General features: G+C 40.0%; 1 protein-coding gene across 1 annotated transcript in view; it reads right to left on the reverse strand.

The window, feature by feature from the left end:
- gfra2b (GDNF family receptor alpha 2b) overlaps positions 1-26,847 on the reverse strand; it is a 123,981-nt gene that overhangs the window by 27,577 nt on the left and 69,557 nt on the right. The window contains exons 5-6 of the mRNA XM_017427406.2: positions 10,182-10,291; positions 9,494-9,631 (exon numbers count right to left, since the gene is read on the reverse strand). Coding sequence (XP_017282895.2) covers positions 9,494-9,631; positions 10,182-10,291 — 248 coding nt within the window. The remainder of the gene's footprint in view (positions 1-9,493; positions 9,632-10,181; positions 10,292-26,847) is intronic.

Below are 26,847 nucleotides of genomic sequence, written 5' to 3' on the forward strand. Positions count from 1 at the left end.
CCCCCCCCCCCCCCCCCCGACCCTTTAGGAAAAAATAAATAAAACAATTGTTGGAAATCCTTTTTTCTTCACTGCCACAAAAAAAAACAAAAAAAAAAAAACAAGCCTATTTTATACTTTATTCAATTTTCGTAACCGTTCACTCATGATAAATCAACAAAACAAACGTCATTAGAAAACAAAACAGCATGTTTAAATTATTACTGTGGGAATAAGTTAAGCTCCTAAGATTTGTTACAAATATTTCACAACGTTTTAAACTAGAACTATTTTATAATAAGTCAGTGAATCTTGATAATCAAAACAAGATAAATGTTAAGTTGTTTCTACATTAAACTGAAACTATAATAAAAAAGTGGAAATTAGCAAGTTTAAAAAATCAGCAGGAGATGAAATAACCATTTCTCTTCTGTACACTCATTGATGCACAGCTTCTGTATATATAATGTATATGGATTTTCTTCTAAAATCATAAAAAAAATATATCATTGAGCTGTAACAGACATACGAACAAACAAACAAGTCCAACCCTTTAGCAAATAAAAGCCTGTCTATTCTGGACTCCAGTGTATGGCATGCGATCTGATCCATTTTGACGTGGCTGCTGAACGAACAATATTCACAGTCCTTTGAGACTTCCGCTGCTTCACATCAAGATAAGACAATTGTTTTGTCGGGACACATCTCTCAGCAGCACCTGACATGTACATGTTGTTAATGTAGCATTACTGTCAGTGTTAAAAGTCTTACTGATAACCACGCTGGCTTTTAGGCTGAGCAGACACCTGCTTGGGAGCCACGAATGGCTCTTCTGTGAAAACTGGAGATTACTGAAAGTGTGTAAAGTCTTGTTTGGTAAAGTTTTGTTTTTCGACATGTTCTTGGAAAAGAAACTTTCACTCTCATTGAAATGATTGCCTGCTCATTGCTCTGTGTCACCGTCATCTCTTATAATCAAACTAGAGGAATATTAGTGATGTTTTATAAAACTTTTAATGAATTATCTCCTTAATAAACATTAGAAGGTAGAAAAAAAACTTTGTCCAACAAACCTTTTCCTTGCACATAAAGTTATGCAACACTAAATCCTGCTTCTTGGCTCTGCTACCATAAATGTTTTCTCCGTGTTTCTGCTCCAACAGACCTGATTCAAATGAATGTCTCATTATCAGGCTCCTGCAGAGTCTTACAAGAAGCTGCCCCATTTTTTTTTTTTTTTTTCAAACCAGAAGTGTTGGAGGAAGGAAATATGCAGGGCTTGAGGACTGGGACTGGGGAACTGCTGCATTAAAAGAAAGAAACAAAAAAAAAGGAAATGTTCTCTTTAACTGAAAAAAAAATAAAAACACAGTCCTGATCAGATACTCAAGATAACTTATTTACACCCTTCTTGTGTGTAACATTATATATCGCACAAGCGATCAGTGAAGCTCTGTTTAAACATTACCACGGTGCATGTTGGCTCATGAATATGAATGCATGTGTTCACAGAGAACATGAGGAGCTACGTGTTTGAGAGCAGCTCCAGACAGAGGTTTTATGTAGCGAGGTCAGTGTTATTTAAAGAAAGTATCTTGGGAACTTAAACACATTCTCTCATCATTCTGTTTTTCCTCCTCCGCCTGACCTTTCTTCTCCGTTTCATGTCGGACTCACAGTTTCCATTGTTTCCGCCTTCTAAAGAATCGAGCGAGTGGATTAAACACTGAAAGTGATGTGAGAATCTCTTTGGAAGTAATGTTGGCTTCTATCAGCTCAAACAGACTTTGTGCTTTGATTATAATTTAATAAATCTAACAATAAACCTGTTTATCTAATTGGAATCACATTAATCAATGAACTGTGAGTGCCATTCAAAAATAAACACCCAGAAATTTCTGAAGAACTAAAAAGACCTGTCAGATTTTTGGTTATTTAATTGGCTGATCATCAGGAAAACACTTGAGCCTGGCTTTATGCAAATGGATAAATATTTGGCATAAATGTTTGTTGCTTTGATCATCAGATCCAGTCATTTCTGAAGCTAAATCACCAAGAAAATGTACCTAATTGGGCTGGTCAATAATCAGATCAAAAATCTCAGTTTTCACATACACGTGATATCAATTTTAAATAATGATGATTCCCGGTCATTCCTGGCTTTCATGACACCTTTTTACTGCACAACTAATTCACTTTGTCATGGCTTTTGTAAGTTTCTTGGCCCACATACAGAGACTGCTCAAGACGCGACTCAGATCTACACAGGTTTAATAGTTCAACAAAAACCAAGATCAGTCTCCTTAGAGGAAAACCCCAGTGAAGGGCAAAAACTTAAAGCGCCAGATAAGCCTCTGGGTTCGAAGTAGCACAGATGAATCCCTCAGATTCTCGGTGGAGAGCGGACAGGCAAGGCAGGCGAACGGCCATGGCTGGACTCACTTCCAGGAGCGAATTACATTCGGAGTGGAAACCAGAATCGGCTAGGCTGGCGTCTTGCAGAGCTCAGGATCTCTGGAAACAAAGAAACGGAAACACAAAGGTAAGTTCCTCTCTCAGGCACAGCAGCATTTAAACAGGATCTGCAAAGGCAAGGCTTGGGCTCAGGTTACCACGTATGGTCAACAACCAGGCGCTGAATGGATGTCAACCTGCTCCTTAAATGCCACCATTGATGAGCCCCAACTGGTCCCAGGTGTGTCTGATCAGCAGCTCCCTACTCTACCCGGACTCCTGGCGCCACCTCCTGGGAGTAACAAAAGAAACCTGGCTCCACCAACCCCAACAGTACCCCCCTCTCAACGGCTGCCCCCTGGCAGCCCAGAAGACCCAGACGGACGAGAGGCCCAAAAGTCTGTGATCAATGTCGGATCACAAATAAACGACCGGGGCACCCAGGAACGATCCTCCGGACCGTAACCCTCCCAGTCCACCAAAAACTGCCATCCTCGACCCCGCCGACGGGCGTCCACAATCCGTCGGACCGTGTACACAGGATGCCCCCCTAGCTCCCGGGCGGGGGGAGGGGACGCGGCCGGAGGGCACAGAGGACTGGACAAAACTGGCTTGATCCGGGACACGTGAAAGGTGGGGTGGACACGGAGGGAAGAGGGCAATCGTAGGCGGACAGCAGTAGGGCTGACGACCGACTCAATCTCATACGGCCCAATAAACCGTGGAGCCAGCTTCTTAAAGGTCGATCGTAAGGGGATGTCCTGAGAGGACAGCCAGACCCTTTGCCCAGGAACATAGGTGGGAGCAGGGATCCGTCTGCGATCCGCAAAACGGCAGTTCTGTGCGGAGGTGCGTTGTAACGCCGACACAGTCTCCCTCCAAACCCTTCTACATCTACGGATGTGGAGAGAAACGGAGCTTACAGCAATGTCCTTCTCCTCAGAGGGAAACAGGGGAGGTTGGTACCCCAAGGAAACCTCAAATGGGGACAATCCTGTGGCCGCAGAGACGTGAGCATTGTGAGCGTACTCTACCCATGGTAAATGTGTGCTCCACTCAGATGGGTCCTGGCAAGTGAGACAGCGGAGTGCGGACTCCAGTTCCTGGTTAAGTCTCTCCACCTGACCATTGGACTGAGGATGATACCCGGATGTGAGAGAAACCTTAGCGTCCAGAGCTCGGCAAAACTGTCTCCAAACCTGCGACGTGAACTGGGGACCTCGATCCGACAGGATCTCCAGTGGAATCCCATGTAACCGGAAAACATGTCTGACCAGCAACTGGGCTGTCTGGAGGGCTGACGGTAGCTTCCTGAGGGCAACAAGATGGCACGCCTTAGAGAAACGGTCAACAATAGTCAAAATGGTAGTCATACCTCTGGAGGGTGGGAGCCCCGTCACAAAATCAATTGCTATATGGGACCATGGTCGAGTGGGAATGGGCAGTGGTTGTAGAAGCCCAGCCGGAGGTCTATGAGACGGCTTGTTCCTCGCACACGTAGGGCAGGCGGATACATACTCCCTCACATCCTTATGTAAAGAGGGCCACCAGAATCTCCTGGAGATGAGGGCCACGGTTCGGCTGGAACCCGGATGGGCAGAGAATTTGGATGAGTGGAACCAGTGAACTAGACGACACCGGACGGAGGTAGGCACATAGGATCTGTCTGGTGGCCTGTTCTCGGGGCCTGGCTCCACGAGTTGTGCCCTCCTAACCAGATCCTCTATCTCCCACGTCACTGAACCCACTGTACACGTCGGAGGGAGAATTGGAGCCGGCGCCCTCTCTACGTCATCAGGAGAGAATACTCTGGACAGTGCATCAGGCTTGATATTCTTAGATCCTGGACGGAAGGATATAGACAGATTAAATCGTGAGAAGAACAACGACCACCGTGACTGCCGAGGATTCAATCTCTTAGCCGATTGCAGGTAGGAGAGATTCTTGTGGTCCGTCCACACCAGAACTGGGTGCTCCGCGCCCTCCAGCCAGTGACGCCACTCCTCGAGAGCCAGCTTGATACCCAGGAGTTCTCGGTCCCCCACATCATAATTTCGTTCCGCTGGGGAAAACCTTCGGGAAAAAAAAGCACAGGGGTGTAATTTCTCATCAGACTCAGCTCTCTGGGATAATACTGCACCCACGCCGGCATCTGAAGCGTCCACCTCTAGTACGAATTGCTTGAGGGGATCTGGCTGAACCAGGATGGGCGCACCCGCAAATCTCTGTTTTAGATCAGAGAAAGCTGTGTTAGTCTCTGTAGTCCAAGTGAAGTTTCTCTTGGTGGACGTCAAAGCTGTGAGTGGGGCGACAATTAGGCTATAATTCTTGATGAACCGCCGATAAAAATTTGCAAAGCCCAGGAACCGTTGGAGTTGTCTCCTGGACTCAGGAATAGGCCAATCCAACACTGCCTTTACCTTGTCAGGGTCTGAACGCACCTGTCCGCTCCCGAGCACGTAGCCCAGGAAAGTTACGGATGACTTGTGGAATTCACATTTCTCTGCCTTCACAAACAGCCGGTTCTGCAGTAATCGCTGAAGGACGAGGCGGACATGTCGTTGGTGCTCTGCAAGGGTCTTGGAGAAGATTAATATGTCATCCAGGTAGACAAAAACGAACACATTCAGATAGTCCCTGAGGACATCATTAACCAGAGACTGAAAAACCGCCGGTGCATTGCAGAGTCCAAACGGCATCACTAAATACTCAAACTGCCCTAATGGTGTCTTAAACGCCGTCTTCCACTCATCTCCTTGTCTTATGCGGACGAGGTGATATGCATTACGAAGGTCTAGTTTGGAAAAGACCGTCATTCCCTGTACTGTTTCAAAAGCTGAAGAGAGTAATGGTAGGGGATACCTGTTCTTAACCGTGATCTGGTTAAGGCCCCTGTAATCAATGCACGGCCTTAAAGTTCCATCCTTCTTTCCCACAAAGAAAAACCCGGCTCCTAATGGTGAAGAGGAGTGGCGGATTATTCCGGCCCTTAGAGACTCATTTATGTATCTTTCCATCGCCTGGCGTTCAGGGCGTGAAATGTTATAAAGACGGCTGGACGGTAATGAGGCTCCGGCCAATAAGTTGATGGCGCAGTCGTAAGGACGGTGTGGTGGTAAAGACAGGGCATGATTCTTGCTAAACACCTCTCTTAAGTCATGATACTCTCTGGGGACATTACCGAGATCCGTGAGGTCCGCCTCCTTCTGAGGAGCCGGCAGAGAGCTAGGTCTGTGAGGTACGGCTGACTGGAGACATGAAGACAGGCATTCCGGAGACCAAGCTTCTACTCGTCCCTGAGTCCAGTTTAGATGAGGATTATGTAATTGCAGCCATTTAAATCCCAATACAATGGGAGGATTAGGTGACGGAAAAACAAAAAATGAAATCATTTCATGATGGTTACCAGAAATAATCAGCTGGACTGACTCTGTCTGGTGAGTAATAGTATGGAGTCCCCTCCCATCCAATGCTGTGACCCTTATCGGGGCCTCCAATCTCACAGTCTTGATATTTAGTTGACTCACTAAAGATTTATCAATCAGGTTCTGCTCACATCCTGAATCAACAAGGGCTGAAAGTTCAAGTGAGTCTTGATTTACCTGAATCACGGCTGGTAGGGCAAACCTCGGGGACTTCGAAGACAGGGATCGACCCATCGGATTCCCCTCGTCTGACGGACCCCCTCTTGTGGCTGCCCCGGCACCGGGCTCGAACGCCTTAAAAGGACAGGCGACAACAAAATGGTCCGGAGACCCACAGTATAAACATAAATCAGACTCTCTCCGCCTCCGTTTCTCAGCAGCCGAGAGGCGGGCTCGCCCCAGCTGCATGGGTTCGGCCTCTCCCGGTTCAACAACCGGTCTGGCACGATAAAAAGTTCCATCTACAACAGTGGATCTCCCTCTCTGTCTTCTCCTTTCTCTCAGTCTGTTATCCACTTTAATCGCTAACAAAATTAGGTCATTTAACTCCGTCGGTTCTTCCACCATAGTCAGCTCGTCCTTAACTGAGTCATTTAGCGACTGAAAAAATGCCGACTTGAGAGCACAAGCGTCCCAGCCTGAGGAGGCGGCTAGTGTTCTAAAATCGATGGCATACTCTGCTACAGAGCGCACCCCCTGTCTTAGGTTCCACAATCTCCTTGACCTGCTTGTAGTATCTGGTTCTTGAGAGAACGTCATCCTGAACTCATTCAGGAAAGACTGGAACGAGCACCCAAAATCTAATGGGTCTTTGAAACGGGCTTCCGCCCATCGTAGGGCCTTACCATTTAATAAACCCACAATGTAGGAGATTCTTGATCCATCAGAGGGGAATGATTGTGGAGATCTGTTGAACACCAGGGCGCATTGCAAGAGGAATCCTCCACAGCTTGACTCACCCGAATATCTCTCTGGACTAGAGGAACTGACGTCACGGGTTACTGGGGGCGGAAAAACCGTCGAAGGACTGGAACGCGGGATGCTTGCGCCCTCTGCAGGTGTAGACGGCTGGGCTGGCTGCAGTTTAAGAAACATTGTCGTCATCTGTTCAATTCTCTCTCGCATCTCCTGCTGCTGTTCATAAATAGTCCGAAGCAGACTATCATGGGACTGGAGCTGCTGACTCTGATCTGACACAACGTTCCTGAGCAGCTCTGTGGGGTCTTGTTGGCCTGGTTGTTATGTCATGGTTTTTGTAAGTTTCTTGGCCCACATACAGAGACTGCTCAAGACGCGACTCAGATCTACACAGGTTTAATAGTTCAACAAAAAAACAAGATCAGTCTCCTTAGAGGAAAACCCCAGTGAAGGGCAAAAACTTAAAGCGCCAGATAAGCCTCTGGGTTCGAAGTAGCACAGATGAATCCCTCAGATTCTCGGTGGAGAGCGGACAGGCAAGGCAGGCGAACGGCCATGGCTGGACTCACTTCCAGGAGCGAATTACATTCGGAGTGGAAACCAGAATCGGCTAGGCTGGCGTCTTGCAGAGCTCAGGATCTCACGTATGGTCAACAACCAGGCGCTGAATGGATGTCAACCTGCTCCTTAAATGCCACCATTGATGAGCCCCAACTGGTCCCAGGTGTGTCTGATCAGCAGCTCCCTACTCTACCCGGACTCCTGGCGCCACCTCCTGGGAGTAACAAAAGAAACCTGGCTCCACCAACCCCAACACACTTTACAACAAATCCAGATGCTGACAGATGCTTAAGTAGTCAATAATCAACAATCAAGCCAGATATTAGAAAATTATTTAGTCATACAACTCAATCTTTTATGTTTTCCTCTTCTCTCGTTTCTTTCTTAAACATGATCTCTGCTGCGCTGTCAGGCACCCTGGGCTAATCGCAGTAGCTGTACTGAATAGGCAGTTATAACACGGGGAAAAAATGGAAGCCAATGTGGAAAATCTCTGGTGACAGCAATGACATAACTCTTGTTTTTGCCATAAAGAGTGCTTTCCCAATGTGGAACTTTTTTTGACCACAGTGCACAAACTGTCACTATCTATTAGGCATGTTAGCTTGTCCCAAGCTAGCAGCACAGCAAAGTCACACGGAGTTTTAAAGTAATATTATCTGATGGTCAATTAAGACCATGATATTAACATGCATTTTGACTAATATTGCTGACATAGAACATCTAAAATCTGAGCATGATGACAGACAGCTGCTTTTAACTAAAAAGTTTTAACTGCTTTTAGCTGGTTGATCATCCCGAATCAAAGGTAGTATTATTTATTTTATTTGATTTATTATTGCTTATATTCCATTTTTGTTCTTCTGTATCTTTTAGGCAAAGGCCTTAGTTGATGTTTATAACTTTTATTTTTTTTAATTCTAGACATTACTTTCTTTTTACTTGAGTGCAATTTATCTTTTTGAAAGAATTGCCAACTCAGTTCACACTCGCAAAAATCATACAACCCGAGTACTTGATGTGGGCTTTTGAACCGGACCAATTTGTAGCTTCACCAAATCCTACTTGTAGCATTTGTCACCATGTACCCATACCTTTTGGCTACAAAATAGTCATTTACCACAAATACTTTAATACTCACTTTAGCCCACTTTATGCTTGCCTTGGCAGATGCCCAAACAAAGATGATTTAATCTATTAACCAGATTTTTTTATTATTATTATTATAAATAATATTATCTGTGTGGTTAGGCCTGCCTGGAGATTCAGGGCTGTAGCCAAAGATGTTTTCTGAACAGCCCTAAATCTTAAAAAAGAAAAATAGTTTAAAAAAGCAGTTTTATTCAAATTATGCAATAAACTTCTAAAAGACAATGATAACATTTCATGTATTTGCCTAAATACACAAAGCAGGCCTTGTTGTGCTTTCTCTGTATTTCATACAAGCAGCATCTGCTTCAATACACCAGCACTGTCCAGAGTCTGCACCTGATGAGTATTTTTATACACTGTGACTGAGTGTATTCAATGATTTACTGATTCATGCATATAGGAGGAATGTGGTTGAGAAATAGTAACCATGCACCCTATTAGCACAAAATGTCGACCACTAACTATGAGGGTTACAACTTGGCATAAGTACAAATTAAGCAGATCCTGTTTTTTGTTTGCTTGTTCTTTTTTATTTTTTGCTACATATCTTAGTGAACTGAATCAGAAGTAATCAGGTAAACTATCACTTAGGTGAGTCACAGAAAAAAAAGACAACTGTAAAGAAAAATCCTTTTTAAATCTTTAGTTGCATGAATGTGCAGTAAATCGCAATTGTGTTTAAATTCTGCCCAGCAAAAAGAATTTTATTCCAAATAAGATTCATACATATGAACTATTACAGCTGGCCTGGGTTAGCCTCGAGCACTTAGAGCAGAGAAATATTGTTAACTTGATTAAGAAAAAGCCACATGATTTATTATTGTCCAACTAAATTCAGAAATAATCTGCAAAATAACCGATAAACAAATTAATCATTAGCTGCTAAGTGCAGCTGTGAGCTGCCTGCTATTCTGACCTTGTCCTACTTTGGAGGAATTATTTCTTCTAATCTTTTTTTTGTCTGTGTGTCTAACTTTGGTTTTGGGGAGCGATGCAGGACTTACTGAGGCAGGTGTTGTGGGTGAAGTCGCGGTGGAAGGCATCACACTCCTCCTGATGACCGGCACCCCTGCAGGTGCACCAGAGGCTGATGGTGATGTTGGTGGGGCTGTTGTCGCTGTAATTTGGCGTTACGTCTGAGCCTGAGATGAGACAGAGAGAGGGAGAGGAAGAAGGAGAGGGAATAAAAATGAAGATTATCCGAGAAGAAAGCTTCAGATGATTGTTTTGCAAATAGGGGATAGAATGGCCAGATGATTTCCAGAGAAGAAATGAGTCACCTGCAATGTGTTTCTCCATCTCTTCAACTAAAGATTCAAATAATAATCGAGGAAAGAGGCTGATAAAAGCCAGCTGGTAAACAGGAATAAAATTACTTTTGCTGTAGATGTTAACATGGTAATTTCGGCATAAATTTTCGTTCCCCCAACATTAGTTACATTTGTACACCTCAGGAGCCCTGTAGCCTGCATACCGGCTAACATGTGCGGGAATACATCGCCCTGATTCCTGTCTAAACACTAAAAATATTCACTTAAACAGATAAATATTTCATAAGCCGCTGTTTACTGAATGACTCGTTTAGGTTGGCTTAGAAAACAGGGAACAGTCAGGCTGCAGTCTTGTCATCCCGCTCCGTATTTGACTCACGCCACCAGAAAAACACAAATTGAAGCCGTCTCTCAGACGTACCGATGAGGCCGACGTAGGACATGAGGCAGCCGTTGTAGTTGTCATGAGGGCAGCTGGTGACGGTGTGAGACGTCATCTGGCAGTTCATGTGGAAATCAGCGAGCCGAGACCTACAGCAACAAAACAAAAAAAACAAAACGGTGTGAACGATGGAGCAACAGTTAAAGAGAAAAGGTGTTTTTGCTCATTTATGACATCTTTTCTGATGTAAATGTTTGTTTAATTAAGGCAATATTTATAATAGGCCGGTAAAAATGTGTCACAGCAGACACATATTTTCAGTAAAAACTTGAAAATCTTCGATAAAGGTTTCAGATAGATTCATGACTCCACACAAATCTGCTTCAAAAAATCTGACTTATTCATTTGTGAATAACAACAACAAAGTACAAACCCATCTGTTGTGACCTTGAGCCACTATAAGATCCTCATCTGACTTCCTCTGTTCTTGTCATGGCAACAATTGATGATTAAAGGGACCAAATATATACAGATGTCATTGTGGGACGTCAGCTGTAATGACTGATGCTCACATTATCAACAGAGGGTGCTTTAAAATGTCATCAAACTATAGATCTTTATTAGCGGCTGCACACTAGACAAACAGCTCGTGTTGATCAGTCAGTCAGTCAGTGATGTTCAATCACTACAGAAGAAGAGAATCATTAAGACAGTGTCGATAAACAAGTGGAAGTAAAAGCTCAAAAGATAGGCCACCATATGTTGTAGCAGCAGTTTGTTTTCCACTCTAGACTTTATGTGCAAACTAATAAAACAGAGAGGTGAATGATATCAACACAGTGCGCACAGGAACAAAAAAAACATGTTAAGTATCAAAACAATATAAAAAACATCTAGTCGCTAATATTCAGGAGCTTGTAAAGCATCTTTAGCAGAAACAACTTTTTCTGACCAATCTTAAGCTTCACAAAGTACCTGTTAACTGAGGCCTGTGGAGTTAAAGGTGGAGTCCTTGGATTTATTTGTTTAATTTATCTGAACACAGCATATTCAGACTTTCCTGCAACACCCACTGTTGAGAAGACCGGCAATTGCCTTGAATGAATTATACATTTGAATAACCACCAAAAACAGTTCAAAACCCTGTTTCTTTTTTACCTTTTTTGGATTTACCGTGTCCTGGATGACTAAGAATATACACAGGCATTTGAAGAATATCTCATTGTACAGCTGTAAACTAAATGAATTGGAAATGGCCTTGAACTATGGAAATTTGTGACTGTGTGGTTTCTCTAAACTTATATTCCTGGTAGTAAACAGAGGCAACAATTTGACAAGTTAGCTTGTGCATTATGAAATGAAAACCAATCAAAATACAAGGTGTTATCTAAGTTAGCAAGAGAAAAAAAGAAACAATGCTGTGCAGTCCTCCACAATGCATCTAGTCACTCTAAATATGAATCAGATATTTCTTCATTGTGTACTGATATGTAAAGCCTTAGAAATACTTACTTTATCTACAAATATAGACCTATTCAGCATTCATTGATTGCTGAATAATATGAGAATCATAGGTTTTTTTCGAAGTCCTCAGCAATTCTAAAAAATGCTCCTTTTAGACACAACATAACTTCTGCAACTGCTTTGTAAAAGAATTAGATATTTTAAAAACATTATTGTTACACTGTAGGAAGATTTATTCTCTGGACATCACCAGCTACGCAAATTTGTTTTAAGGTTTTAGCTGTGAAGAGATTTTTAGCCCTTCAAATCGTGCAAATATTCAAGAGAACTCCAACCACTATTTTATCACTGATGATTCATTGTCTGAAGGGTCTTTTTCCCCCACCCACTTTTCAGTTGGTAACATGTCTATAACAATATTGTCATCAATAAAAAAAACAATGAAAAAAAACAATTATTTTTTTTACAAGAAAAACAGAGAACGTGTTGGCCAAGCTTTGACATAAATTTCAAATTTTGACTTGAACTGCACAACATACATATTATTGAAGATCTTGTGGAAAAGACATTACATCTGCATGAACTTGTTTACTTTCTATTTGGTGCACTAAGCTGACTTTTATTGTCAAGTAACACTTTATCGATAATCTAAAATAAATGAAATGGAATCTGCCATCTGGCATCACGCATTAGACAGGGTATCAAACTGACAAATGTATTTCTTCACTATGGTCAAAACTTCAATTGATAAGAACAAACCCACTGTGATAAATGGATTTGAATGCGGCTCTGTTTAAATTGTACGTGTGGTGTTTCTATCTGTGTTAGGTACTGTATATAGAAAGAATTTCCCCACTGAAATCTGTATTATCTTTGTGAAAAGTCCTTGAGAAATTAACTGAGAGTGAAACATAAACAGAAGGAACAGATGAACAGAAAACTCCCCTGAGCTGAAAATCCTCGAGGAAATAAAAGGCTGATTCACACAGTAGTTTGGAGATTATCTGCATTTCCAGTGTGCGTGTCCTGCAGGATCCACTACATCATGCATATGTTAATGTACAAGAGGCTGTCACAGGCAATAACTGTGCATCTGCTGAGCTTAATCTACTGCCTGTCCTAGTTTTGTGTTTCACCACAGTGTCTCCTCTTTTCCTTTGTATCTATTTCTCTTTTTAAAATTTCTTATTTTCTATTGCCTTTTTTTACATGATTTTTTCCCCCCTCGGGCCTTTTGGATGCGGTCTGTTTTAGGGACTGAAGGTGTGAAATGGTGAATGGTTGACTCAGCTGGTTTATAGAAATGTTTTATCCATTTGCAGAGGCTGGGTGGTGGATGCAGCCCACCTGTCTGGTAAAGTAAACAAGGCGAGAGAGTGAGGACATTAGCTTAGGGTTGGGTGTTTGGTTGGGATAATTAAGGGTGAAAGGGTTAGGAAGTCTGTGCAGTCCCAACAAATTCAAATGTGATAAATGTGACCTTCAGAAAAACATTTGTTCTAGCAATAATAAAGTAGATTTGCAGGCATTTTAGATTTTTTATTTTTGAAAATGCTAAAAATGAATGTGACTCATTTGTACTAAACCTCCAATCAGACCAATAATTTTTTTCCAATTTCACATTTCCCCAGAGTTGATGCACAACACTGCTTTTTTAAGGCATATGGCTGAAGAAAAAAACCCTGCTGTCAGACTCTTCATTTAAAAAATATACGATTTAGATTCTGATGATGACAAAATGTAAGGAAAAAAGCAGCATTTCAATTTACTCCCTAAACTGCAATTATTCGTAGTTATTCTACAGTATGAAATGGTTAATAGATGAAGTCAGAAAAGAAGAAGAAAAAAATACAGAAAAAGACCAAAAGACTGTTCAAAGTTTTGAATTTCTTAAGCCAGTGAGTCCATTGTTAAACCAAATTAGCTTACTATAAATGCACAATGTTCTTAGCTCCAATTAGGTGGTTGCTTAAAATCAGGCCTAAGAAACATTTAATGTTTTTAGACTTATTTTAGTCTTACAGTGTTGAATTTGATTTGAAAGCTCTGTTGTTTTACCATTTCTTTCAGACATTTCCAGTGTATTAGATTCTGCATTACCATAAGCACAACATTGCTCACACATTCCTGTCGTTGCCTAAATAACTTTTTTTGCTAGGCCATGATGTTGACCCCTGAACTGTCTGCTGAGTCCTGGCTCTGGGCATGGCTGCAGATCCTGTGGATTGTTGAATTGAGCCCAGATGTTACACTAACTGAGACTGAGCAGTAGGTTGATGTCTGGGTTAGTTCTTCCTCTTTATCTCCATCATTGTGCCTGCAGTGAGAACCACATGTCTGAGAATTCAGTGTCAACATTCATCAGTTTATGTTTTTGTACTCACATCTTCACAGCAAATGAGATCTTGATTATAATCAGTCACGCTGAATAAATATAGAAAAAAATCTGAGTGCATGACTTCCTGTCCTCAGTAGAAAGTATGACCCAGAATAAAAGCACAATATCAAAGTTACATAGTGTGTCATTGAAAGTTTGATGAAAATTTAATACATATTTAATAATTTATTTCATATTATAATTAATATGATTAATTCTCAGACAGAATAGGAGCTGCCTTCAATTTTGGTCTTTTGACTTTGACTCAGCCTCTTTTAGACTTTTTTTAATTTAAAAGGTTGACTCCAGACCCAAGTACAGAATATAAAACCTGAGAGCTGACTACTCCATACCAGAGCAGACGTACCCGATGGTAAAAAGATCAACCAGATTAATTTGACCCCTAACAGTTTGTACAGCTGCACTTTTTTTAGACTTCAAGGTTGTCAATACTAAAGTATTCCTACTAAAGTAAGAATAAAACAATTGATCTTGAAATAAAGTACTGCAATTCTTTGAGAACAAATTAACGTGCGTGAAAACTGAAGGTCAGAGAGTGATGACGGCAAAGCCAAGGACAGAAGGAGAGTCACACAGAAGAAAACGCTGAGTGGCTCAATCTGCCGCCTCAGAAACCACTTGATCAAATCCTGCCGGAGCTCCTTCATTTCCCTGCAGGCCTCGTTAAACATTCATCTAACTAATCATCAGCAGCAAGAAAAAAATACAAAGTACTTCCTCTGACCCAAGCAATTTCCTCTGCGTTAGATTCCAGAGTCTCATAATGAGAAGACTTTGGTGTAAAATGCATTAAAAAAAATAAATAAATAAACATTTAAATAAGACATGAGTAAAAGTTTTGCAGCAACTAAAAGCTCAGAGGTTGGTGCACTGAAGCACAGATTTAAATGAAGAGAGCATATGGCACCCACAAGGTGTTTTGCTTTCCTAAAGGGTAAGTTTTACTTTGTGAGTACCTCATGAATAAAGTGTTGAAAAAGTTGAAAAGGTAAAGGCGGACGATGATGTTTTTGCCCCTGAGACAACAAGACGCGCTGATATTCTCACTGTGTTGTTGGCGGCTCTGCATTGTTGAGTTGTCTGGTTTTCTGTAAATGTCTTGTTGTTCGCTCTCTGAAACTGTCTTCATAGTTGCACTGCGTTTGTGTTCATGTGTTCATGTCTTTTTGCTGTTTTTAGTGTTTGGCAGCAGGTAATTATGTAATTACCTGTGTGAATGTGTAACTGCTTAACTTTTGGAGACAACCCAATTCAAGATCACCACCACAGATATTACATATTAGTCAAAACAAAAATGGCTATAACTTGGTCAATTTTACAGATTATAAACTAAAGTTTGATATGATAGTAGCTGAAAGTGATTCACGATACATACTTTGAGGATGACATCTTATATATGTTTCTTATATGTGTCCCTGCTCTATAGCAGGTCTTCAAGTTCTGCAGAAGCCTGTTAATCACTCAGTTATTCAAATCACGTGTGTCAAAGCAGAGAAGTCTGAAACATGCAGGATAGTGGCCCTCCAGGACCAGGACTGGACACCTGGAAGAGACCAATAAACATGGAGTTGACCCGAGGCCTGGTCTATGAAGCTTTGTGCCTTAGCAAGTTAACTTCAAATTCAATATAAGATTTGTAGAACTCCAAAGCTGGTTAATGTTTTACCTGGATCGGTCTCCATGTATGAGATGTTATGCTGGAAATCTAACCTGCATCATAGCAGGTGAAGGTAACTCCTGCTCAGATCTCACAAGAAAGTAAATGAGTGTACCTGGTAGTTTTGAGCTGATGGCACTGCTAGTTGCTTTTGATTTCAAAGAAGTAAGAATGATGTGCCTTTCATCTGCTGCATCCCTATTCCTTGACCATGAACTGTATCTAGTCCTCAGCTTGCCTATTCCTTCCATTATCCATGTTGGCTGTGCTTCTTCCAAACAGCTTGAATAACACACAACACAACGCAGTGTGTTTTTAAATTTTTGCCTAGAAGTGGCCTGGCTGATGTAGTAATACGGTTTTGCATCCGGTTGATGTATGTAGTCTTGCAATTATATCTGTTATAAAACTGGATTCTACAACTTCACTTTGGTAACAGAATTTGGCTCAAGTTTCATGTAGCTGTTTCTGTTACAATTGTGTTTTTACACACATTTAGCAAACACATTTGTCAAACACATTTAGCAGCAATTAATTCATTGATGTGTAACCACATTGTCAAATAAATCCAACAGATAGCATTTTTGAATAAATCAGTGAAAGAACTTGCCAAATTTTACTTTTTTTTGTTTGTTTGTTTGTTTTTTACATGCAGCTATGAAAAAACTGTAATTGTAAAACTTAAGATTGGCAGTGGGGCTTCTCATCTCACAAAAAGAGAATTGTGAAGAAGCAGTGTCTGCAGAAAGGTGTTTTTTTCTTGAGTTGAGAATTACACTACTGTAGTTAAATTACTTCATTGTGAATAAAACTGTTCAACAATCAGATGCAAGTAGAAAAATAAGATTTTCAGCGTCTTCACTGTTGCCGTGTTTTACACAGTCATTGTGAAGCTGGAACACCCACGTCAGATTTGACTTAAGAACACCCAGAATTTCTGGTTTTATAAAAAATTATTATTGCTAAAGGTTATTTGCCGCTCTGGCAGTATACATGCAGACTGAGCCACATGTGTGACCCATCTTGTTCAAAAAAACTGGAAAAAAACAAACAACAAAGTGCCAAATGACCCAGATTAGGACAGTCTTAAATGAATGCCAGTTTTGAATAAAGTGACCAACTAACCCAGACTTCAGCAGTCCTAAACATGAGCTGGCCAGTATGCTCAGACTGTAACAGATCAAAAGCTCCAGCCAGGAAGAGACCAATAAACATGGAATGGACCAGGACAACTGACCCAGCCTGAAGCCAGCAAGCCAACAAAAACTGATCCAGGCTTAAATGGACAATAAACCCAGGTAATGAAAAAACAGCTGACTCAGACTGAAACTGACTACTGATTGAAGCAAACACGGCTGGACAAACAGCCCAAACTTGAATGGACCAATAAAACTAGACTAATCCAGATTGGAACTAATGATCACAGCATGACTTGAATGAACGCAAACAGAACCAGATCTGCAAAGAGATCTGTTCTCACACCATTATTTCAGAGCACTTTTATTGTCAGTGTAGTGATGATGTTTGTGTTGCATGTGACGCTCATGTATTCATGTAAATTTACTGTGTATACAAAATGAAATTACAGTGAGTCGTTATGTCTTCATTTTTGACTGTCAGGCATCACTATGCACTGAAAAAACACACACAAACAGCCATGTAAATAGCCGTACACGCATACTGTATATATCTGTACATTATGTCAACATGTAGGTACTGCATAAGTAGGTTTGCTGTCAAAGATGACCCCACCCCCATTAGGTCTCTTCGTTTGAACCTGGCATGTCAACTATTGTGTAATTATTGCTCCAATATCCCTTAGTGTTATTTAATTGGCATATATGCATTAATAAAGATAAACAAAGCTTACACCCCCACAGATAACGCTTCACTCAAAGCTCAACACAGAAACAAATATTCTTTCTGTATTTAAACCAACCCCAGCAAACAAAATGTTGGTGTTGTAGCATCACTTTTCAGTGGCGGGCAGCATGCTAAACTCAGTAAATTGTTTATACCTAATTTCAAAGTAACACATTTTTTATTTATGTTTCTTTGCATAACAACTCATATGTATGCATATTATAATTTGTGTATGAATGGGGTTATTACCTAGATAATAATTTATAAACGTCTCAATGTTTACATTAACAAGAAATTAGTGATGACATTTATATAATGAACATGTATTTATTCAGAAGTACTTTTTCACAGGTTGGACTCTTGAGGTGAAAACATAATTTGCTTAATTGCTCTGTATATTTTTTATATGTTAGGAAAACTGTTTTAAATCTGTTAAACATGAGCTAATCATGAGCTAAAAGACTTAGTAAATGATTTATGCATAACTGATTGTTGGTTCCTTTACAAACCTCTCAACTAATTAGCACACTTGTCTTCAGGTGGCTTCACACCACAAAGTCCGATAAAAACCCAAAGTAAACAGAACAAACTGAGTGTGTACTTTCCTGAGACAAAGTACAAAACACACAGAATGAGAGAAAGCTGACATGCAGAAAACTTTCTTTCTGTCTGATCTTTGTGTGGAATTGTATTATATGAGCATTAAAAGTATGATTTAAAAATACAAAGTGTTGAAAAATACAAGACTGTTTTTTTGTGCTTGATGCTTAGATGTGTGCTGTTTCACTGTATTCAGTGAGTTTTGCATTGTTTTTCTGAGTTTATGGGCCCAAAAGCCACACAAAGATGCATCGCTGATACAAAAGGGAATCATTCTTAACAGAAAGTCCTTCTGACTTTATGAACCCGATATGGGCTTTGAAACACTTTACACTGGTATTTAAATACTTTAAGGCTTCACCACTTTGTGCTGCATTTATCAGAGTCCAGTTACATTTTATAGTCAGTGACACTGCATGAAATATTCACTTTGAGTTTGTCGAGAACCCCCCAGACAGCCCTCTCCTTAAAGCTCAAACATCAGTTGAAGGCGAGCTTTTAGAAGATATATATTCACGCACAAGTAAAGGACATTTGGTTTTTATTATGCAGCTAAAACTGTAGAAAACAGACCTACATATACCAACTCACTACTGAACACCGTTTATCTTTTATTTAATGAATACACTATTTTTTAACAATACTCTCCATCTTTGCTTTTTAAAATAAATGTGTTGTGATTTAGGGAATCTAATATTTCATCAGATGATTGCATCAATTACTATTTTTAATAGTTGTAATTAAAAAATCTTTCTGTTTTTTCTCATAATAGATGAAGGTGATCTACTTTGCACTAATTTTGGCTAAATTTTACTAGGAAACTGGAGGAAAGATAAACTGAAATAAAGAACTAAACAAGATTAAATACATGTAAGCTAATTAATGAAAATATCACATATAAAAGATCATTTCAGAAATGTATCCCTGTATAGTTTGTGCCTCTTTTTCCTCATTTTGAAGTCATCAGTAAGCTGTCCATAACCTACTGTTAAAAGCATTTCAACAACAACATTTTTACGACCTCCAGATTTGTTTCTTTATCAGTTGGAATGGCTTTAGCTTGTTTTGTTTTGTTTTTTTCAGAACAAGCGGGTGCTGTTTCAGAAGCCACAGACCTTCTGTTGGTACCCTCACAGCTCACTGAAACAGTGCTTTATTTCTCGTGAAAAGAGATTCTGTTAAAAGGAATTGTCTTACGTATATCTGCAAGCCTTTAGTATTTTATAGAGTAAACAAAACAATGTGAAAAAAAATGATTTGTTTATTTTACAAAGATATGCTAAAATAGTATGGGCAGATTTAATGGTATCCTTAAATAGACTATTAATCTTTGCTTGATAGTCATGATTCACACTAAGTGTCTGATTAGATCAAACACTTAGCATTTGACTGTCACCTAATTACAGGTGCCTTCAAGCTTCTCATCAGTCATTCAGCTTATTTAAAGGAAACTTGACTCTGGGTAGTTTGGTACGCTTGTGTGCGCCACAATGAACATGGAGAAGATAAAGCAAAGGCGAGAGCAGTAAGAGGAGTTCAGAAAGATATCCATGTTAAAAGTGAAATCCAAAAGATCATCTCCAAACAGAGACCACAGCAAGCCAATATTATTAAAAAGTTTATGGCTCATGGGACTGTAGCCATCCTCCAGGGATATGGACGCAAAAGTAAATGCAACCCCAGGTTACCCTACAGACAGTGCGGATGGCTGAAAAAGAGTAAAGCATCTAAAACCATGTCAATTTCTGATTGCACCATCCGTCACTTTTTGAATCATAATGACCTCCATGAAGAAGACCCTGAAGGCTCCATTATTGGCAGAAAAACACAAAAAATGCATATTGAATCAAACCCAAACCAAAGCTTCTGGGGTAAGTTTCTGAGACTGATAAGACAAAACTGGACATTTTTGGTCACATCAATTGTTTATTTTTATTATTAATATTGTAAAAAGATACTAATAAATTAATCTGCAACATTATATTTTAAAAAAGCATCAAAAACCATGTGTTCCATCACAAGAGACATGTCCACTCCTTTTACTCCTAGCAAAATTGCACAAGTGTGCATGTTTTGAACAGTTCTCTGTCATTTAAAATCTAAGATGCTGATGAGTAAAAAGTTAGAATTATTGTTTGATGTGAACAAACCAAAAAGGTGGCATGGTGACTATGTCCATTTATATCATTAATGTAAAAAGCATTCAGCTTGTTTTAGCAATTTATTTTTTAAAGTTCCAATTTCTTATTTATTTTTTTTTAAAAAGGAACACAGAAAAACATCTTAAATGACAAAGGCTTCTCTACGCTAATTGCTTTTTCTGTATTTATCCAGACCTAAAACGACTTCCTTTTAAAAGCTGTAGGAATCCTAGATGCTTGCTGTCACATAGATTCTAGGAACAATAGTTTTGTAATTTGTAGGAACTGACCCTTTAAGACCTTCAGAGGGGTCAGAATAAAAACTTTCTTTCTAATAGACTTGTTGAAGCTTTCATCAGGACACATACGGCAACTGCATGGATTTATGTGTATCCGGTTCCTTATGACCCCCATAAAATGGTGAACACTTGCTGTTAACGACAGTAGTATGCATGCAAACACTCACACACCCGGCGCACTGAGGCGTGCTGAGCTAAACTGCTTTTCCAAACCCGGCGGCAGCGGTGCAGGCAGCAGCAGATGAGTGGTGTTTTAAGGCGAGGGAGCCAATCTAGTGACGGCAGCGCTCCATTACACGGTCAGTGAGGTGATGTGGTGGCATGATGGAAATAGCTGCCTCTTTTCTGTAGGTCACAGAGGACGCCGGCAACGCAGCAGCCCCGCTTGCTTATTCTCACTGTGTGTGTGGAGGTTTACACAAAAAACATCCCCCACCCCCGATTCATCTCATTTCCTCTGTGCTTGTCTGAAAGCGTCCCGTTGGTTTACAGCAGAGATGAGGAGCGGCGGATGAGTTTTTAAAGTGTGTGTGTGTGTGGGGGGGGGGGGAGTGAGCTAACCCTGCAGAGACGAAGCAGAAAACGGTAGAAGATGGGGGGCAACCAAGGGCAAGTTACTTTGATGCTGAGCGAGAGCAGCAACCGGCAGCTCATAAGCTATGCAAATATGTAAATATGCAAATGAACAGTCCCACTCGGGGACTGTTAATTAAAGAGAACATCAAGTCAAAACAAAGGAGCTAATCACCAGACAGACAGATGCACACACACTCACCACACACAAGAAAACAAGGTTAAAAACATAACATGAAAAAGGCATCAGCTCAATCGCTGCATAATGACGCCATCAATCACAGTGCTGCTCGTTCTTTTATTTAAAATGATCTAAATTTGTTTTACATATTGGCACAACATGTTTTGTTATCTGCATAATTTTAAGTGTTTTCACCAAGGGTCACTCGTAAGCCCTTATTTCACCCATCAACACGACAACCAGACCATGAACTGCCGTAATTACGGGTCAAAAGAAGAATCTGATTCTCACACGCCGTCCTTTTCTAAACTGCTGTCTCTCAGTAATTACAGAACACTTTTTGTTCCTGCACACAAGAAGCAGCGGCAGTGCTTCAGTCATCTCTGATAATTATGTGGGAGTGCTACAGACATACTCTCAAGGTAATCAGCAGACTCTTCAAGTAGTTCAGTGTCCTTTAGCTGTGGACCGACCGAACAAAGTCAAAAAATTAATTCAATTAAATCAATATGTTCACAGAAAAGTTCAGTTTGTTACTTTGCAACCGGCTGCAGGAACCCTTCCTCTCAAAGACAGTAAATTCTTCTCTCAGTGAGGATTTAAAAAAAAAGAAGTTTCCTCTCTGTTCACTGTTCCTATGTTGTGCCAATAGGCGCAAGATGGGCAATTATGTTTTGTGTGTGTGTGTGTGTGTGTGTTTCTGCAAAATATATCAAGAACCAGTGCATGAATTTTACTGAACTCTTAAGTGATTAACTTTTGGAGTTAATCCAATTCAAAATGGAAGCCACACCTAACTGACCTTAGCCAACATAACAGTAGGCTATAACTCAATTTTGCAGCTATTGAACTAAAACTTGGTGTGGTAGTAGCTGAGAGTCATGTGTCATGTGAAGCATGGGGAAGCAGTTGTTTGTGAGATTCCAAAAAATCTCCTGATCCAAGAAGCACAGGTCAATGGTTGTTCAGTAAAAATGGGAAATTACAAACATCTCATAATTTGAAGGTAGGACAGTGTAAAGAGAAGTTTGTTACATCAAACTTATGTACATGATGCATTGCTTGTAATCAATCAATCAATTAACATTTATTAAATTATTTAAAGAGCTCTTTACAACAATCAGACGGTGCACAAAGAGCTTTACAACACAAAAGTTAAACACAATCAGTAAAAGCAAGAGTGCCACTAGGTATAAAAAGCCTGCCTGAATGAAAGTTTTCAGATTGGATTTTAAAAGGGTCAGATCAGCAATAGAGCGCAAATCCGGAGGTAATGTTCAGTAAAACCCAAACGTTCAAAAGATCAATGGCTCAATCAAGCATCTCATTATATGCATCTGAGTCTTCTTTGAAGCGCCTCATCTTTGAAGAATCGCCTTTACAGCTTGATTAAATGTGATTTGATGCAAACAAATGTTTCCTAACATTTACCATAGACATTTATTTTTAATCCTGCATGAAAACAAGCCATTTTTTATAAATGCAGCTTTGGTTAACTAATCATATGAACATACCAATCAAAATTATTTTTGGTTCTTCCTTGCAAAGTTCCATTTCATAGTTCTTGTATGCCCCAGACATTTGTAAGTGAATTCTTAAGTTGGTATCTTTTAATACAAACCTAATCTATGCATTATATTGATGCCATCCCTTTTAACTTCGGTGTAAGATCATAACTTTTTAACATTAAATCTGGAAAAGATGCTGTAATTACCTTTGAGATTAAACAACTGTGGAAAAGTTATGGTTGGGAAAAATGTTTTAGTTTTTGTTTCTATCTGTATTTATTCTTGACTGAGCCAGCTATAATTATGACCAAGAATTCAAAATTAGGCATTACATGTTGAGTGCTGAGTCAGAGACAAGCTGTGAGATTTAATCAGAGTTACCATCATTAGACCTAACATGTTGAGAACTTACACACTGAGCACTGTTGCCTTGCAGCATGAAGTCCTGGTTTTAACTCCAAGCTCTGGTCTTTCTACATGGAGTTTGTATATTCAGGTTTCTCCAGGTTCTCTTGTTTATTTATTCAGTCCAATAACATGCATGTCAGGTTAACTGATGACTCTACATTGGACGCAGGTCTGAGTGTGTGTGTGCATAGTTGTTTGGGTCTATGTAGCCCTGTGATTGACTGACAACCTGTTCAGGATGCACTCTGCCTTTGACCCAGATTCACAGCAATACTAATGTACGTATACCAAGCTCTACATACTTTTAGCCTTCTTTCTTATAAAATCCAAATGATTTATTGGTGCACTGTAAACTGTGCTGATCATAAGACATACTGGTTATATTTTGCTTGCTTTCACCGTGTAATTTCAGCAGGGCATTCAAAGGGAAGGCCAGTTGATTGGCTATTTAAATTGTGCGCTGACTTAACTCAGAGGCACAGTGAAAAAATAGAGGGATGTCAATATTAAAATTAGCTTTGACTGTACAAGATTTGCTTCAAAATGATGTCCAGACAAAGGGTTTATGTATTGATGTGATAACAAGCTAAACAATAAAATCTGGTTCCTAGTTATGTTGTAAAAAACATCCACCTGAAAAATTACTTTCTAAGTCATGGGAGTAGTCACAAAACAGACAAGTTTGACAAGAAAATGACCCTCATTTTCTGCACGTTTCCAATCTCACTATAACACTGTGTTGTTTTAATACAACAAGAATTTGCAGGAACAAATCAATATTGACAAGTTGTAATAACTAAACAATGTTACAGAAAAGTAATTTGTTTAAAGATCTATCTTTAGTTACATTGTACTAAGAACAACCACTAGATAGTTTAAAATTTTGGTCTACGAACAAAAAAGAAAGACTTAAAATGAATGTATTTTCAATAAAATACATTCAGTGGTTAATTAAATATGTTTCTAACCGACACACACACACACACACACACACACACACAGGGAATTACATGTTTGCTTGCCTTTCACGTTGGCGTGTGATAAAGACAAATAGTTGAACTGTAAGGGTTTCTCATAATGAAGATCAAGTATGCCTTTATTTTTCTCAAGTTCAGCACCTGTAAAACTTTGACAGAGCTACGATTTCCTTCTCATTAAAAATTAACTGTAGGTATGACTGAATTCCTATTTGAAATGCAAATAAAGTACTTAAAGAGAAAAAAAAACCCTTATGAAACTCTCTGTGGGTTCTTTGTTCATTACCTGTGACAAAGACCATATTTAATTACTCTTTGTGTCAGTCAGGGCCGTTCCCCCTGCAGCCACGTTCTCTAGTCTGCTCTCAGCCTCAGTGGGAGGCAGGACACCCTCGGAGGATGCCAGGACCCAGAGGACCTGCAGGATTTATGTAGCGCTCAGCTCTCCACTCTCCGTCTGAGATTAATGGAGGCTAAAAGGAAGTGAACGAGCCTACTTTGGATTCTCTTTTCCAGGCAATCAAACATGAGTCATGCTCCATACTGGGGTGAAGCTGTTACTTGCCACAGAGTGCTTTCTTGTCTAACTGAGCGAGGGGAATCATGTGAATTTTGGGAGAGCTAAACTTTTATTTTTTTTTCTCCTTGTTGGTGCTCCTATTTCTAGTTAGATTTTCCCTGCAGCTTCCCTCTCCTCTGTATTCCCTTTGATAGACACCTAAAAACCCATAGCAACTATGCATCCTGAACACAACTTGTAGACCACCGGGAAATGACTGAGAAACCTGCGGCTTCTTTATATCAGCTGTGGAGCCTCTAAGAAGCAGCTGATTATCTACAGGCAGTTCTGTCGTCCTGCTGTTGACATCCCTCTTGTAATCCTGACTTTTTAAAGATTCTTCATTTCCTTGTTTGAAAATTTCCCACAAACTATTGGTGAAAATGTCTGTTCACAAAATATCTCATGAACCACTGAACAAATTTTAATGAAATTTCCGAACATAGTCTTCAGATGAATATCTAAAACTGATTAACCTTTGGAGTCATTCTGATTAAAGATGGCCATCCCAGCTAACTTAGCAAACACAGAGTTGTCTCTTATGCAGCCATGTATATAAATATTGAGATAAAATTTGGTGTTATGGTAAATGTCAGGATTCCCTAAGATATATGGCTATGGCTATGTGATGGCTATGAGATCCTTCAGTTTTTTGTTAGAAACTTTGCCATAAACTCCAGAGACAAGATCTTATAGCAAAATAGCTTATAAAACACTGAAGGATTTTAATGAACGTCTAGTGAAAATAATCACTAGATGTAAGGCTACAACTTTTGAAGTAATCAAGGAAAAAAAAAATCATACAATAAGTGGAAATCTACTTTAAGAATTTACCAAGAATTTTTCTAGTTTGATTTATAACTGGGGGTCCTTGATAATGTTAAAAGTTTAAAATTTTGTTGAAATAGTTACAGTTTAATGAATAACACTCACAGTCTAATATTAATTGTAACATGCACAGTAACTGTGTCAAAGAATTCCAGAGCAGAGCGTTATGCTAGAAACACACACAGCACTGCAATAATATGTGACAGCATCAGTGTACATAGAAAGCGTCATGCTGCAAGATGTACCTGACTGCACATTCTGATTTTTGTTGACTTTACTTGTTGTTGTAGAGTGGTGAGATTTCCTACCGCATAGCCTAATCCTGTCAGAAACACAAGAAAGTCGTGCCAGGACGGGTGTACAAAGCATGGGGAGGGCACAGGAGGGTGTCTTTGGGATGCCTGAAATACCAGGGGAATCTTTTTTAGCAAGTGCTAATTATAACAACATCATGATTGCTTTTGCACTGAAGGAGGTTTTGCCAAATTTGCTGTGATCCATCCACGTTCCAATAGATTGCGTAGGTCGTGGAGAGCACAGCAGGGTTATCATCCAGTGTGAAGAGGGGCTTAAAAGCAGCAGAACAATTCTCAAAATTGATATACTGGTAGATTTATGATTTTTTGAAGCCTAAACTATCTCTCTAGTTGAAAAAGGTTGAGCTAAGTGTATGTAGAATGCAAGTGCCATATTATGTCAGCAAGTGGGAAGTTTTAATGGGGATAAGCACTTGAACTTTAGAAAATATGGGACAAAATTACTTAGATCATGCTACATTCAATTGCAGCCTCTTGTAAAAATGTATATTTATATTAAATATGCTTGGAAACTTAGAAACTTTGAAAGCCAAGTTTACATCTCAAACTGTTCCTTAAACCATTTTCGCAATGTGACATGGTGCACTATTTTGTTGAAGGGAGTATTGTCTCTGTGAAGGGCTGTACTTGGACTCAAAGGGACATAAGGAGCAGAACCCCAGGTTTCCCAGCAGAACACTGTGAAAATCATCCTACTACCCTCGCCAGCTGGCCACTTTGCTGTGGTGCATCTTGATTTCTTGGTGCCCTGTCTTCTCCAAGTAAGTGATGCACCTGAATATGGCCATCTAAATATCGTAAATCTTGCATCTGTCACACATTGACTACTCAGAGAAACTGGACAATGGGTGTTTCTTCACTTGGACAGTTTCAGAGCAGTTGAGGGATATTTGCAATGAGACAGCATACCATGAGTGGGTTTTGAGGCAACA

Source organism: Kryptolebias marmoratus, linkage group LG14 (assembly GCF_001649575.2).
Source record: "Kryptolebias marmoratus isolate JLee-2015 linkage group LG14, ASM164957v2, whole genome shotgun sequence".
Lineage (NCBI taxonomy): Eukaryota > Metazoa > Chordata > Actinopteri > Cyprinodontiformes > Rivulidae > Kryptolebias > Kryptolebias marmoratus.